Source organism: Oncorhynchus keta, chromosome 4 (genome assembly GCF_023373465.1).
Source record: "Oncorhynchus keta strain PuntledgeMale-10-30-2019 chromosome 4, Oket_V2, whole genome shotgun sequence".
Classification (NCBI taxonomy): domain Eukaryota; kingdom Metazoa; phylum Chordata; class Actinopteri; order Salmoniformes; family Salmonidae; genus Oncorhynchus; species Oncorhynchus keta.
In genome coordinates, this window is record NC_068424.1 from 41,963,647 (window position 1) to 41,980,334 (window position 16,688).

Sequence of the window (16,688 nt, forward strand, 5' to 3'; positions counted from 1 at the left end):
AGGTCAGGGTGAGCCTGGTGATAACCGATAGGCCTACCACACCATCCTAGACCATAGATTAACCCTACCACGTCAACCTAGACTGTAGGTTCAACCCTACTACATCATCCTAGACCAGGGGTTACCAACGAGGGGTTCTAGGAACCCTGGGGGTACTTGACCTATCCATGGGAGTACTTGAGAAGACGCATGAGTCCATAGCGTTACTGGTAAGACGCACATGAGGGGGTACATCAGAGGTACTTTGGGTAAAGCAAAATTCAGTTGGTGGTACCGTAACCGAAAAAGGTTGGGAACCACTGTCCTAGACCATAGGTTATCCCTACCACACCTTCCTAGACCATAGTTACCCCTACCATAGGTTACAATATGTTATCACTAATAAAAACACAACACTGGAATGAATTGCATGATTGAAATATAATGTTGAAAACAGCAATACATTTATGAGATTAACACACTTTTCAAAGATCAGTGAGCGGTAGGGGAAATTTTCAATTTTACAATAGCCAATTTGACAACCTGGATTTTGTTGGGTGACTATAGACATGGGATTCAAAATAGCACTGGTTCCCTAGGCAATGACACTGTGCTCCCTCTCAAGCAGGGTTCCCCAACTGGCGGTCCACTGGGCCAAATTTGCCCCCTGGTGATTTTATTTGGCCCCCCAAGTTTTCAGAACAAAAAACAATGTTTCAATATTGGACATAACACATTGCAAAAACACCAGCAAATCAGCTCCAAGTAATATTTATTTTGGAAATCTGTTCCAAAGAATATAAGCAGTGTAAAAAACATTAGGAACACCTGCTCTTTCCATGACATAGACTGACCAGGTGAATCTACAGTTGAAGTCGGCAGTTTACATACACCTTAGCCAAATACATTTAAACGCAGTTTTGAACAATTCCTGACATTTAATCCTAGAAAAAATTCCCTGTCTTAGGTCAGTTAGGATCACCACTTTATTTTAAGAATGTGAAATGTCAGAATAATAGTAAAGAGAATGATGTATTTCAGCTTTTATGTCTATCATCACATTCCCAGTAGGTCAGAAGTTTACATACACTCAAGTAGTATTTGGTAGCATTGCCTTTAAATTGTTTAACTTGGGTCAAATGTTTCGGGTTGCCTTCCACAAGCGTCCTACAATGAGTTGGGTGAATTTTGGCCCATTCCTCCTGACAGAGCTGGTATAACTGAGTCAGGTTTGGTGGCCTCCTTGCTCGCACATGCTTTTTCAGTTCTGCCCACACATTTTCTATAGGATTGAGGTCAGGGCTTTGTGATGGCCACTCCAATACCTTGACTTTGTTGTCCTTAAGCCATTTTGCCACAACTTCGGAAGTATGCTTGGGGTCATTGTCCATTTGCAACCAAGCTTTTAACTTCCTGACTGATGCCTTTAGATGTTGCTTCAAAAAATCCACATAATTTTCCTCCCTCATGATGCCACCTATTTAGTGACCTGCACCAATACCTCCTGCAGCAAAGCACCCCCACAACATGATGCTGCCACCCCCATGCTTCACGGTTGGGATTGTGTTCTTCAGTTTGCAAGCCGCCCCCTTTTTCCTCCAAACATAACGATGGTCATTATGGCCAAACAGTTATATTTTTGTTTCATCAGACCAGAGGACATTTCTCCCAAAAGTACGATCTTTGTCCCCATATGCAGTTGCAAACCGTAGTCCGGCTTTTTTATGGCGGTTTTGGAGCAGTGGCTTCTTCCTTGCTGAGCCGCCTTTTAGGTTATGTCGATATCGTTTTACTGTGGATACAGATACTTTTGTGCCTGTTTCCTCCAGCATCTTCACAAGGTCCTTTGCTGTTGTTCTGGGATTGATTTGCACTTTTCACACCAAAGCGCTCCTTCCTGAGCGGTATGATGGCTGCGTGGTCCCATGGCATTTACCAGTTTGCCAAGAACTAAAACGCTGCTGGGTTTTTCACGCTCAACAGTTTCCTGTGTATATAACGAATGATCCACCACCCAAAGGACATCCAGCCAACTTGACAACTGTGGCAAGCATTCGAGTCAACATGGGCCATCATCCATGTGGAACGCTTTCTACACCTTGTAGTCCATGCCCCGATGAATCGAGGCTGTTCTGAGGGCAAAAGGAGGTGCAACTCAATGATAATGTTTTAGTCAAATGTTATCTCTGTTTGGGCTTCTTGCAGTCACCTTGCAGTCTACAATGATTTGTAATTATGTTACTCCTTAGCCCTTAAGGCCCAGTCCTTGATCTACAAAAGCTAAAGAACATATACACATCCAGGTACTTTTTGCAGGTTTAGGGGTGAACTCATGAAATATAAAAAATACAATTCCGCACACTGCTGTTCATGATCCCAGGTGATTGTATTGATACAACATTTCAACCCTTAGGTATTAATAAGGCATCAATATCCCAGGTGGGTGTAAAGGCCCTATATAGGGGAAGTGCTCACTGTCATCACTTCCTTGAGCTCCAAATTCATTGTGACTGTCTGCTGAAGTGGTCCAAGTGAACAGAGAAAAGACGACAGAGGGGCGAAAGGAAAAGATGATGATTGGGTCTCTAACCTTTACCTTCCCCTAGGGAGGGGAGGAATGAGGGACTGGTGGGATTTCTCATGTTGCCACCATGGGCTTTGCAGAGCCAACAGCAACATACTGTATCTCAGACAGACCAGAACATGGCCAGCCAACGAGCACTCTTTTTTAGTCTCGCTCTCCCTCCCATCAGAGCAGGCTCCATCCCAAATAGCACCTTATTTAGTGTACTACTTTTGGCCAGGGCCCAAGGTTAGGGAACGATGGTGGGGGACAATACATTTCAGCACATTTAGTTTCCCAACAGAAAGGCCCATCACAATCGTCACCTGGTTGGAAAATCAAGACACACATTCTCTCTCTTTTTTCCACCCATAGCTTTCTAAACACCCCCTGAGAGCCTCATTCTCTCGCTCTTCTTACTCCTTCCTTCCTCATAGCCTAGGGTGACCCGGCAGAGTGATGACTACACATTTAGAGAGACCGCACTGTCTCTCCTTTAGACAGGTAATTTCAACCGCTGTCAATAGGTCAATTGCTCCCAATTGGTAAAGCATAACAGTTAACACTAGCCCGGGGCTGGGAGGTGGATACGTTTACACTAAGCACTGGGAACTTAAATCACAGCCACACTTTCTTCATAATATCACCATTCACACCTTTACTGAAGTGACTTATCTGAAAATCATTTTTCAGAGGTCCTCCTGAATTAATTAATCAGTTGCAATCAACCCACATGGTGTAGTTACTACAGTGCCTCTCTGACCTCTTGACATTTGTTACATGGCAGAAATAAGAGAGAGAGCAGAGGAAGAGAGGGTGGGTGAGAGAGAGGGAGAGAGAGGAATAGAGGGAGCGAAAAAGACATATGAATCCAGCCTGCGTCTCCTTCCCCCTTTAGCAGCCCTGCGGCTCGAGGCTGGTGGAGGGACTCCGTGTTAGCACAGGGTTCTGGGAAAGCCGAGTGTTGGGCACTGAGCGGATCATGTTGCCACACTGACCAGTCAGCAAATTCCATCCTTAAAGTTCCACTTGCTGTTTTGAGAAAAGGGGCGAGGTCTGAGGTCCATGTTTCAGGCAGGGAAAATTAAACATCAGTGCTCCTGTGAAGCTCCACTCCACCATTTTCTTTCTGTCATGATGTGCGCTGTTTGACTGATGCATTATTGATTTGTCTGAGTAAGAATGTTCCGACTGCCTGGTTGTGAAAACAAGACGTCATGTGTCCATGGGATTCATTGGACAAAAAGCCTGGCCATGTCAAAAGAACCACAAGGAGGTCTTTCTCAAAACCAACTCCATTGTCCTAGCTCTGAGTAATGGCAGTGAGTTAACGGAGAACTGGAAGTAATCCAGCCCCCACAATTACCTCTTGTTTTGTCCAACATCTATTCATCTCTATTCATCTTCAAACACACCTGTCTTTTTTAGGGTTAACAAAACAGATTGCAAAATAAAGAAATGTTGCAATCAGACCTGGAACATGCACTGACAAATCAGTGAAAAAAAGATTAACAGTTTCAGAAGCATTTTAAAAGAGCAACCAAAAAGCCAATATCCTGAGGTAGAGTTTAATGGATAGCATTCTTCCAAAAGGTTATTAAGTATTTTACTGGAACCGATTCGAAGAAAACTTGGGCCTGAATGACAATTATCCAGACGCATTCGAAAGGAAAGGAGTGATTAAAAAACTACGTAAAATGTGCAGATAATTCCCAGGCCTGTGACCTGGGTATAGGCGGGAGAGGAGCTGAAAAGCTGTGGCAGGAAGAGTGTGTTAAAGGCCACAACTACGATTACACTGCCATTATAGGGGCTTTATACAGTATTTCACAGGGGGTAGCTAAAAATGACCCTCCATGAGTATCGGCCCATCCCCCTCTCAATTTTACTGAGTTGGGAAGCAACTGAACAAACTAATTCCACCCCAACCAACCTTGACCATCGGACTCTACCTATTAATTAATAGGGCAACAGGACTTCACAGGACCAGGGCCACAAAGAGTAACTGTGCTGTGAGTAGGCTACAAATAACCCAATTAGTCTAGCCTAGGCCTAGCATGCAAAAACATATGGAATGTAGAGCAGTAGTATTGTGCCTATATTCTGAGCAGAGCTCCCCACACACCAACACAGCAACCCCCTCCCCCCATATGATGAAGGATGTAAAACTGGAAGCTATAAATGATCAGTGGCTGTACTGCTTTCAACACAATGACATGGCTCCACATATATAGTATTATTTCTGGTATTTTAGGTGTTTGTGCAGAATAAGTTTACATACAGTGTATTTGGAAAGAATACAACTATTCAGACCCCTTGACTTTTTTCACATTTTGTTATGCCACAGCCTTTTTCTAAAATTGATTAAATCGTTTTTTTCCCTCATCAATCTAAACACAATACCCCACAAAGACAAAGCAAAAACAGGTTCAGAAATTTTAGCAAATGTATAAAAAAATAAAATAATGAAATATCACATTTACATAAGTATTCAGATCCTTTACTCAGTACTTATTTGAAGCACCTTTGGCAGCGATTACAGCCTCAAGTCTAATTCGGTAGGATGCTACAAACTTGGCACACCTTTATTTGTGGAGTTTCTCCTATTCTTCTCTGCAGATCCTCTCAAGCTCTGTCAGGTTGGAGGGGAGCATCGCTGCACAGCTATTTTCAGGTCTCTCCAGAGATGTTTGATCGGGTTCCAGTCCGGACTCTGGCTGGGCCACTCAAGGACATTCAGAGACAAGTCCTGAAGCCATTCCTGTGTTGTCTTGGCTGTGTGCTTAGGGTTGTTGTCCTGTTGGAAGGTGAACCTTCGACGCAGTCTGAGGTCCTGAGCACTCTAGAGCAGGTTTTCAAGATTCTCTGTACTTTGCTGCGTTCATTTTCCCTCAATCCTGACTATTCTCCCAGTCCCTGTTGCTGAAAAACATCCCAACGGCATGACTCTGCCAGTACCATGCTTCATAGTAGTGATGGTGCCAGCATTCCTCCATTCCACCAAGAGTTCAATCTTGGTTTCATCAGACCAGAGAATCTTGTTTCTCATGTTCTGAGTTCTTAACCGAAGGGTTGCTGGATCGAATGCCCAAGCCGACAAGGTAAAGATCTGTAGTTCTGCCTTTGGACAAGGCAGTTAACCCACTGCTCCCTGGTAGGCTGTCATTGTAATTAAGAATTTGTTCTTAACTGACTAAGATACTAACAGCTTACAGACGGTAGGCAATTAAGATCACAGTTATGACAACTTAGGACACTAAAGAGACTTTCTACTGACTCTGAAAAACACCAAAAGAAAGATGCCCAGTGTCCCTGCTCATCTGCATGAACGTGCCTTGGGCATGCTGCAAGGAGGCTATGAGGACTGCCGATGTGGCAAGGGCAATAATTTGCAATGTCCGACTGTGAGACACCCAAGACAGCGCTACAGGGAGACAAGAAAGACAGCTGATCTTCCTCACTGTGGCAGACCACGTGTAACAACACCTGCCCAGGATTGGTATATCCGAACATCACACCTGCGGGACAGGTACAGGATGGCAGCAACAACTACCCGAGTTTCACCAGGAACACACATTCCTCCATCAGTGCTCAGACTGTCCGCAATAGGCTGAGAGAGGCTGGACAGAGGGCTTGTAGGCATGTTGTAAGGAAGGTCCTCACCAGACATCACTGGCAACAACATTGCCTATGGGCACAAACCCACCGTCGCTGGACTAGACAGGAACCGGTAAAAAGTGCTCTTCACTGACGAGTCGCGGTTTTGGCTCACCAGGGATGATGGTAGGATTCATGTTTATCGTCGAAGAAATGAGCGTTACACCGAGGCCTGTACTCTGGAGCTGGATCGATTTGGAGGTGGAGGGTCCGTCATGGTCTGGGGAGGTGTGTCACAGCATCATGGGACTGAGCTTGTTGTCATTGCAGGCAATCTCAACGCTGTGCGTTACAGGGAAGACATCCTCCTCCCTCATGTGGTACCCTTCCTGCAGGCTCATCCTGACATGACCCTCTAGCATGACAATGCCACCAGCCATACTGCTCGTTCTGTGCGTGATTTCCCGCAAGACAGGAATGTCAGTGTTCTGCCATGGCTAGCGAAGAGCCCGGATCTCAATCCCATTGATTACATCTGGGACCTGTTGGATCGGAAGGTGAGGGCTAGGGCGATTCCCCCAAGAAATGTCGGGGAACTTGCAGGTGCCTTGGTAGAAGAGTGGGGTAACATCTCACAGCAAGAACTGGCAAATATGGTGCAGTCCATGAGGAGGAGATGCACTGCAGCATTTAATACAGCTGGTGGCCACACTAGATACTGACAGTTACTTTTGATTTTGACCCCACCTTTGTTCAGGGACACATTATTCCATTTCTGTTAGTCATGTCCGTGGAACTTGTTCAGTTTATGTCTCAGTTGTTGAAACTTATTATGGTCATACAAATATTTACTCACTCCAAGGGGGATGTCATGTGTCTTTTACTGAGGAGTGGCTTCCGTCTGGCCACTACCATAAAGGCCTGATTGGTGGAGTGCTGCAGAGATAGTTGTCGTTCTGGAAGGTTCTCCGATCTCCACAGAGGAGCTCTGTCATATTGACCATCAGGTTCTTGGTCACCTCCCTGACCAAAGCCCTTCTCCCACGATTGCTCAGCTTGGCTGTGCTGCCAGCTCTAGGAAGAGTCTTAGTGGTTCCAAACTTCTTCCATTTAAGAATGATGGAGGCCACTGTGTTCTTGGGGACCTTCAATGCTGCAGAAATGGTTTGGTACCCTTCCCCAGATCTGTGCCTCGCCACAATCCTGTCTCGGAGCTCTACAGACAATTTTTTCGACCTCATGTCTTGGTTTTTGCTCGGACATACACTGTCAAACTGTGGGACCTTACATAGACAGATGTGCGCCTTTCGAAATCCTGTCCAATCAATTGAATTTACCACAGGTGGACTCCAATCAAATTGTAGAAACATCTCAAGGATGATCAATGGAAACAGGATGCACCTGAGCTCAATTTCTAGTCTCATAGCAAAGGCTCTGAATACTTATGTAAATAAGGTATCTGTTTTTTTACTTTTAATACATTTAGGCAAAAATGACTAAAACCCTGTTTTCACTTTGTTTTTATGAGATATTGTGTGTAGACTGATGAGGAACAAATATAATTTAATCCATTTTAGAATAAGGCAGTAACGTAACAAAATGTGGAAAAAGGGAACAGGGTGTAAATACTTTACGAATGCACTGTACATGCTACTGAATCACTGCAACAGTGAAAAAAACAAAGCTACCTGCCATAATGAAAGTGTTATTGAGTGTCTGAAAGTGGGTGGTGGGGGGCGGGGGGGTGTCCTTCTCCAAAGACAGAGGCTTGATATCAGGGATGTTAACGTATAACAGCAGCTGCCTCCTGAGGCCTGATAGTGGCTTGGGTTGAGAGCCCGCTGGATCCCACTTCCCCTGGGGCTTATCTCAGAGGCACATGGCTCTCCCGGCTCTGCCCCCACTCCTGATAGGCCAGTAGACTACACCAGCACCTGCCATGGACCTGTCCAGCAATCAAAGGTCAATATTGATTTAGGCATAGACTATTAGACTAGAGCAGCCATACATTTCCCACCATAAAAACAGAGCAGACAACAGAGTTATTAATACATTCATAAATCTTACCAGGTGTCTTCATCCAAATAGATTTGAGCGATATGGATTATACATTAGAGGTAGAATATTGCAAATGGTTGTGTTTTCATATGTATGCCATTAATGTTCGTTGAAATGTATGTTTGTAAATGTTAAGTTGTCTTATTGTTTTTATCTTTAATGTTTTTGTATTGTCAAAAAAGTAAATGAAATATTTGTAAAAAAGCAAAACACACACCAAAAATGACTTCAATTAAAATGCACAGGTCGTAATTGGTACAATGGAGATGTGCTTCCTCTTCTCTCTCTCCCACGTGTCCTCCTCCTCCACTGGTTGGAAGAGTCAAGCATTCCTTCCCCCTGCAACTCCACCCTCTGATCTCCCCACCTCACACCCATATGTACCCCTGCCTCCCTCCCACATTCCACACCGAGTCTCAGCCATGACTAACTCAATTTGTTCTGCGCAGGTCTCTGTTCGAAAAGGTATCATCCAAAACCACAGTCAATTGAGTGCAGGGTCAACCTGGCCCTGACACACTGAGGCTAACTGTTCCTCAGGGAAACACAAAAATGATGTGTGTCTACAGACGGAGACAAGCACTGAGGCGCATCTCCCTTTCTCATATCGCGCTCACTGACATCTTAATGAGGTGTACATACAAACGATGAAGTGCAGCAGTCAGCTCAAATCTACAAAGAAAGCATTGACAACATGTAATTTAAAAGAAAATGGGTTAAATCAGAGAAGTGATCTACACAATATAATCTCATTAACATTTTGAATGGTCAAGCTCCAGATATGAGATGACGGCAGTACTTGGCGCACACTGCACCAACGATGCTGTCCTTGGAGTGTAAACTGTGTGTTGCGGGCCAGTGTGGATTGGCACCGCTATGCACGAATGCTGGGGCCCACAAGGTGTCAATTAGCAGCCCCAGACACTCACAGTGCAGATGGCAAAATATGAGGATTTTATTTTGTTGATACTGAATACAATGCTGAAAAGAGAGAAAATTAGAGAAAGGAAGATGGAGGAAATGGGGAGGACATCAAATGTGCAGAGTTTGAATACCCTGTGGAGGATTTGCTTACGTCTTTCATTTCATGCTCAAGAGAAACACACGTTTCTCAGGCCCATTCAAATCCTATTGAGGAAGACTAGGGGAGGCAATAGACTGCGCTGTTCTAAACTTAAAGACAAACCAACTGTGAGAACAACACTGTGAGACGGTGACACCTCCAGTAGACAAAGGATTCCAAAACTGGGGGGGAAAAAGACAGCCACACCTTTTCATAGTGAGCCATGGTCATATCACATGGTCATTTAATCAGGCCTGATCCACCATGGGGCTGGGGGTGAGATTTAAGAGGCAGCAACAGATGAAGAATCCCACAGGTGTAGGCCTAGACACTCCAGATAGACACCCTAACGCCGTATAGTTCCTCCACTAAATGCTGTGCCTGGACCAATGGGTTTGGCTGGGTCTGTGTCCCAACTACCTGATTGAAAAGGCCACAACACTGCAGCTAGTAGAAAAAGTTCCTCGGTTGCTAAAGCCTTCAAATTCCCAACTTTTAAACCACCCCCACAACTCTCACAATCCTTACACATTCCGACTGCAGTGTGGATTCCACCCCAACAGCTGGCGTAATGAACAAGCCGTGTGTGTGTGTGCTATGCCTCCATTTCTCTGCCTGAGGGCAACTGCAATCCGTGTGGCTACGGGCAAAAACACCGCAGAACTATTGTCAGTCCACTCTTCTAGTGCTGCCCAACAGCTTACCATCACAAAGCCAAACATAACTCCACAAAATAATAATGAAAGACAATCTCTGACGAGAGTGACGTGCATCCTGATTTAAGGACTTCACCGGAGAAAACAACCTGGGCTTATGGGGAGGCTCTGTAAAGTCATTCAGACATACATCAGACATGGCCTCAGTCATTTAGTGTCTTTATCACCTCTGTTATGTTTTTCTTTTTTAGAATACACAGCTAACCTTTTACCTCAGCACCAAAATAAATGCCTGTGAAGGCTGATGGTTCAGGATGTTCAGGAAGAGAGCACAGGGGGCACTGGGTCGGTCCCACACTTCAAACAAACCAGCGGCAGGCAGCAAAGAGGGAGAGCAACTGACTCAATCTATGGGTGTGTCACAAATAGAACCCTATTCTAGGGAATGGACGGACACATGCATCAATGGACACCTTTTCAAATCTCTCATCGGGGAACGCCAGCCGTTCCATGTAAATGAACTATTCCAGAGCAAGCACACCTGATTCAAATAATTATCAAGCCCTTGATAAAGTGAATTAGGTTAGCTAGTTTAGGGCTCCAACAAAATGGTGAAACATCTGGGGGTCCAAGAGGAGAGGTTTGAAAACCACTGGTGTAGAGGACACACAATATTTCTGCCATCCATCAATCACATTAATGCTCTGTTTGTTTAGGTCCCAGAATGGCATCTCTCTCTCTCAGCTGGGGGAGCCCTCTCCTCTCTGTCTCTCTGACATGGGACATACACACACAGCTGCTCAGGGGCACAGGCCCCAACACAAACTGACACGCAAAATACAAAAGAAAACATGGAGAGCTGTCTCCAGTCCAGGGACCGCTTTTCAACATCTCATTTGTAATGTGACCAGGAGAACAGCTGGGAAGGAAGGAAGTACATGCTTACATCTATACATACATATCTGAAAAATAGGGGGATGAATGAACGCAGAGAAAAAAAAGCAGAACCTGCAGTACTGATGTGTTATTGTAAGCCCCTCTGATAAAGAGGTCAGGTATGCACACTCCCTGATCCGATCTGGAGCCTTTCCCTGGTCCTCTCCGTTGCCCTCTGACCCCTCCAGCACTAACCAAACAAAGGCTCCAGGCCCCCAAACAATAAGCCATTATGTCACCAGAACAACACAATGCATTGTTCGGTCCGTGAAAGTATGTGTGTCTGTCTATGCTGTGGCTATTTCAGGTGAGTGAGTGAGTGAGTGAGTGAGTGAGTGAGTGAGTGAGTGAGTGAGTGAGTGAGTGAGTGAGTGAGTGAGTGAGTGAGTGAGTGAGTGAGTGGCACAATTCCAATATATTCACAAATTAACAGCCACAATAAAAATATAGATGTAACACTGCATTAGTTTCAGTGGTTGATGTTTTTGCAACATTGATTGGCCCAGAGGTTGGCTAGCCAAGTGGAAGTCATGTCAGACAAGACTGGAGGATTACATGGACTTAGGAAAATAGTAGGCCAGTTGGACTTGTTGGCTGGAGAACTCTCCCTCTTTTCCTTTATTCAACTGTACTGCAAAGGCTATGTGTGTGTACACTAAAGCTGGGATGATACATCGAAAATTATTGACACCGGCCAAACCGACCACTTATTGTGGACATTTTGCTGATATTGTTCTTTACGATATATAACCTATAGGGCCCTAGTAGAGAAATGTGAAGTTTTAAATAAAATAAGTTCGCTAATATGGGTGATTGTTAATGGGACAATTGAAAGCTACAATTGAAAGCTAACATTCAAATTAGTACTAGTAGTTTTAAGGGTAATATATAACATTTAAAAAAGTGGTACACATTGTTATAAACTTATCGTGATAAATTGTAATATGAATTTTTGTCCATCTCGCTCTTATTTTTATCGTACTCTCGGCACAGTTAATATTTGTGGCCACAGTCCTGTGAAGTTATGTTGCCTTAGCAATTACCAGGTGGGGGCTGATGGTAAAGGTTGGATGGGGTGAAATGGCGAGATCACTTACTTCAGACTTTGTTCAGTTGCTTTCAGGCTCAGTAAAATGCCTCCCCTCTCTCTGCTGTCCTTCTCATTAAAATGCCTCTTATTTCTCTTGCTCTGTGCTTGTGTGTTGGGAGCTCTCCTCAGAATATAGGCACACTACTCCACATTCCATGCGCCTCTGCATGCTCACACACACAACACCTATCCCATCAACCTACCCCGTGAGGTGTCTTGATGGACACATTAAAACCAAACACCAGGGGTGCTAAGCTAACTTTATCCGAGCTCCCATTTAATGGGACAATCCAGTTATTTTTGAAGCCAGCCTGTATTTACTAATAACCACATCATCAACATGCTGTTCCCAGTCTTAAATCAATGTACGACCTCCTGTCTAATACAGCTTCATTACTAAGGAATATGATTAGCAGCCCAATGCTAATGAGAAGGGGTGAGATAAAGATGGTGGCTGTGTAAACACCATTTGGCAATCTAATAACCACTTGATGGCCTGTAGTCTGACAGCAGCCTTTCTCTATGGATCCATCCTCCTCATTGAGATGAATTTGGAGCCGATCTCTCATTCCTTACTCACACTCAGCTATGTTTGTCACGTCTGGAAAACGGTTTATGTGTGAGATTAGCCTGATGGTTTTGTGCCTCACATTTTGTTTGCACCATTACATGTAAATTACTATAGGAATTTATTATAACATTGCAATATTTACATTTTATGACATGTCTCAATATACACACTTTATGATCATTGTTAATAGCATTGCCTTTTACCTAGACATATGCATTGATCCCTATTCAAACTTTAACTACTGTTTGTTTAAACCCACAACCCAGGCTCTGTCGATATTCTCTAGTTTACCACAGAGCTATGAAGGGTTGTGAAGTGACAAAAGGCTACCCAATGGTTCAGCTATGTTTCTCCAACACACTAAATTAACTTCACACATTTCCTCTGGCTTAGACCTAGCCATAAACTGCTGCAGTGTGAGGAGGAGAGGGAGAGATTTTCTGTGTATTTTTTAACCTTTAACTAGGCAAGTTAGTTAAGAACAAATTCTTATTTACAATGACGGCCTACCCCGGCCAAACCCAGAAGATGCTGGGCCAATTTTGCGCCGCTCTATGGGACTCCCAATCACAGCCGGATGTGACACAGCATGGAATCGAACCAGGGACTGTAGTGACGCCACTTGCACTGAGATGCAGTGCCTTAGACTGCTGTGCCACTCGGGAGCCCAAGGATGAAAGGAGGGAGAGATTGAGGGAGAGAAAGAGCAGATTCTAAAAATGTGCTGCTCCTCCTCATCTCAGTTTCTATTGACTTTTAAAAGGCTCAGACGAATACAAGAAAGTTAGACAAGCAGACAGTAATTCTTCTCAGTGTATGTGTTTTGTGCATCAGCCCATTTTGTTGTCTGCTCTTGAAGACGTGTCCAGATGCTCAATCATGAATCCTGGAAGGCTGCCTCTCACTGACACACCAGCATGAAGCTGCAGGGTGGTCCTAGTTTGTACAGTGCACAGCAGGCCCCTACAAACCCACCAGTTCCACCTCCAATAGCCCCCACACGTCCACACGGCTGCCTGTCGCCTTTGTTTAAATGCAATGCTGTAGTATTTAGTCTACCATTGCTGCACCAAGATCCTGTGCTTATAGCTGGGTCCCACCACATCTTGCCTCCAGTGTGGATGGAGTTTTAAATGTACTTAGTTTAATTATGTGCGTCATAAGGAGTCAAAAGAGTGATACCTAAATGAATGCAGTTGTATTTTATTTGTGATCATATATTTTTTTAAATTGCGTTATGGCAACCATCCCATGACTTCGTTGTTTTCCCCATTCAGTCGGGCTCCCGAGAGGAACAGCGGTCTGCATGTCAGTGCTAGAGGCGACCACTACAGACCCTGGTTCGATTAATGGCTGTATCACAAACTCTGATTGGGAGTCGCATAAGGCAGTGCACAATTGGCCCAGCGTCGTCCGGGTTAGGGTTTGGCCGGGGTAGGCCGTCATTGTAAATAAGAATTTGTTCTTAACTGACTTGCCTAGTTAAATATAAAGGTTAAATAAAAATAAATAAATAAAAGTTAGCACAGACATTAATGCCCACATGTATGCATGAATACTCTCTCTCAGGCATGCACTAAACAGAGTAAAATCCTCACCTTTCCGCTGCTCAGACTCAGACCCAGAATCATTGCATAAGTGTATACGGTTCACATGTCTCTCTGGCAGCCGGGCCCAAACTGTGCTTCCGCTTGCAGCGGAAAATATTTGTCATCTGACGTGATGTTCTGCATTCCCCATGCAACAAGGACACACCAGGAACAGCAAACTTGGTCAGTAGGGGAGCACTCAAATGGGGTTGGGGGATCATTTTTTGCCACGTTCCATATCATAGCAAATCAACCTGGACTCTTTCTCTAGAAAAATAATCCTTAAAAAAAGTATTAATTGTCCTGTAGTTTTGAATGTCCATTCCTTTTCTTCTCCTAAAGTTCACATAATGAAGGTATTAAACTCAGGTCACAAAATATTGATTTTTATGTCAGGAAATGTTTTCCATGAGGAGAAGTGTGTTGATGTGGACTCAACCTTTTCTGCTGTATGTTGAGTAGCCGTTGTTGACCCACCACAGTTCGTCAAAATCAAAGTGTTTGGAAAAATAGAGCGCAAAGAATCTGACATTCAATTGGAAAATAATATCTGATTCTGTCTCAGTACCTCTGAGGTATTTTGTTTTCAACACAACCCTTCAACACAAGTCTTATCAAACGTGTCATATCAGACTTTATAAAAAAGGTAAAAAGTTCCTTGCTCAAATATCCGCATGCCATCATGATAGAGAAACGTTTAGTCTCTCTCCCCCTCTGTGTACACAATAAGGCGCTAGCGAGGCTAAGCTAGTAAGTAAAACCCCTCTGATACCATCACCAGGAAGACAAGTTGTCTCTTCTACTTTTTAAGCCCACAGGACTCCTTGCCGTGTTGCTCCGGTCATGGTCGGAAACACGGTGGCATTGCACAGCAAACAAACATAATTGCCTAATCTAATCACATTGCTCTCTATGGGTCTCTGTTTACTTTTGCCTAAGCGTCTCCATGACGGCTCGACTGTGTGATTGTGAATGCTGCATTGTTCAGGCTAGGGCTCTCACCGATCCAATCTGCCTGGGCGCCGTGTGTTTGGGTCCCCCCCATGCCCCTTTGCTTTCCCCAGACAGGCAAGCCAGAGCAGACGACCAGCGGCATGTTGAGTCTAGGTTTGACAGCTCAGATTGTGCAGCAGGAGGGTCAGGACTACACTCTATCAACATGCCTCACTTGACACTTGCACACCAGGTATCCCAAACGTTACTGTCCCAAAGTCTGTGTGATCTAGGCAAGGTACGTTAGAAAACGGAAGATAGGCCATTGGCCTGAATGGACAATATCACCAACTTGGAGTTACACAACCACAATTGTGTACAGCTTGTAGTAGATATCATTCATTGCGGTGAGGCACTTTTTGAAGATCGGTGCCTACAGATCCACTAAAACACTCAGTTATTATTGTTCATTACTACTACGTTACTACTCACCCCGTGCACAGTCCGACAACAGGATTATCTCACAAATGAGCAGGCAAATGCATAAAAGTCCCATTCTTTCAGGATGGAAGGCTTCAACACTTGAAATCTTAGAGAAAGAAAAAAAGTAAATTCACAGTGAGGAGAGGTGCAAGAACACATTGTTATTATCCATACAACCAAATTATATTTCTCACAGAAGTTTCTTTTGGAAGTGGCATTGTCAAGGCATTGAGGAAATATAACAGAATTACAGTCGAAACTAATAACAATAAAATAAGTTGTTAATTATTTAACAGATGAAAAACACAAGATGTCTGTCCCCAGCACTATAAAATGTGTTTCCGGAAAAGCAACATAGGCTTTTTATTCATGAACTTCAATCAAATGTGTAGCTCTTATTTTGTCCATATGTCCCTATGTTTCTGGTTAGAGGAGTTGTTCTTTCTGCCAGTTTGCACAACAAACAAGTAAATTGAAATCCAAAATGAAAATCCTTTAGAGTTTTCCATTTAATCTTTGATCAAATACATCTACATAACAAGTGTTTAATTGACTGTTAAATCATCAGCTATTGGGGAACTACACATATGTCTTAGAATGGGTTACATACTACATTATCAAAAGTATGTGGAGATCTTCTCGTCGAGCATCTCATTCCAAAATCATGGTCCCCCCTTTGCTGCTATAACAGCATCCACTCTTCTGGGGAGGCTTTCCACTAGATGTTGGAATGTTGCTGAGGGGACTTGCTTCCATTCAGCCACATGAGCATTAGTGAGGTCAAGCACTGATGTTGGGCGATGATGTTGGGTGATAAGTCCTGCCTTTCAGTCGGCGAGCCAATTCATCCCAAAGGTTTTCAATGGGGTTGAGGTCAGGGCTCTGTGCAGGCCAGTCAAGTTCTTCCACATCGATCTCAACAAACCATTTCTGTATGGACCTCGCTCTGTGCACGGAGGCATGGTCATGCAGAAAAAAGGAAAGGGCCTTCCCCAAACTGTTGGAAGCACAAAATCGTCTAGAATGTCATTGTGTGCTGAAGCGTTAATATTTCCCTTCACTGCAACTAAGGAGCCTGAATCAGGAAAAACAGCACAAAAACATTATTTATTCCGCACCAAATTTTACAGTTGGCACTATGCATTTGGGCAAGTAGCGTTCTCCAAACCC

The 16,688-nt window shown here is 44.0% G+C and overlaps 1 protein-coding gene across 3 annotated transcripts in view; it reads right to left on the bottom strand.

Annotated features, from left to right (window-relative positions):
• Positions 1-16,688, bottom strand: part of LOC118375005 (fibroblast growth factor receptor-like 1) — a 65,254-nt gene that overhangs the window by 46,969 nt on the left and 1,597 nt on the right. For all 3 annotated transcript variants that reach the window (XM_035761517.2, XM_035761508.2, XM_035761501.2), the window contains one exon: positions 15,528-15,624. In XM_035761517.2, coding sequence (XP_035617410.1) covers positions 15,528-15,591 — 64 coding nt within the window. In that variant the 5' untranslated portion in view covers positions 15,592-15,624. The remainder of the gene's footprint in view (positions 1-15,527; positions 15,625-16,688) is intronic.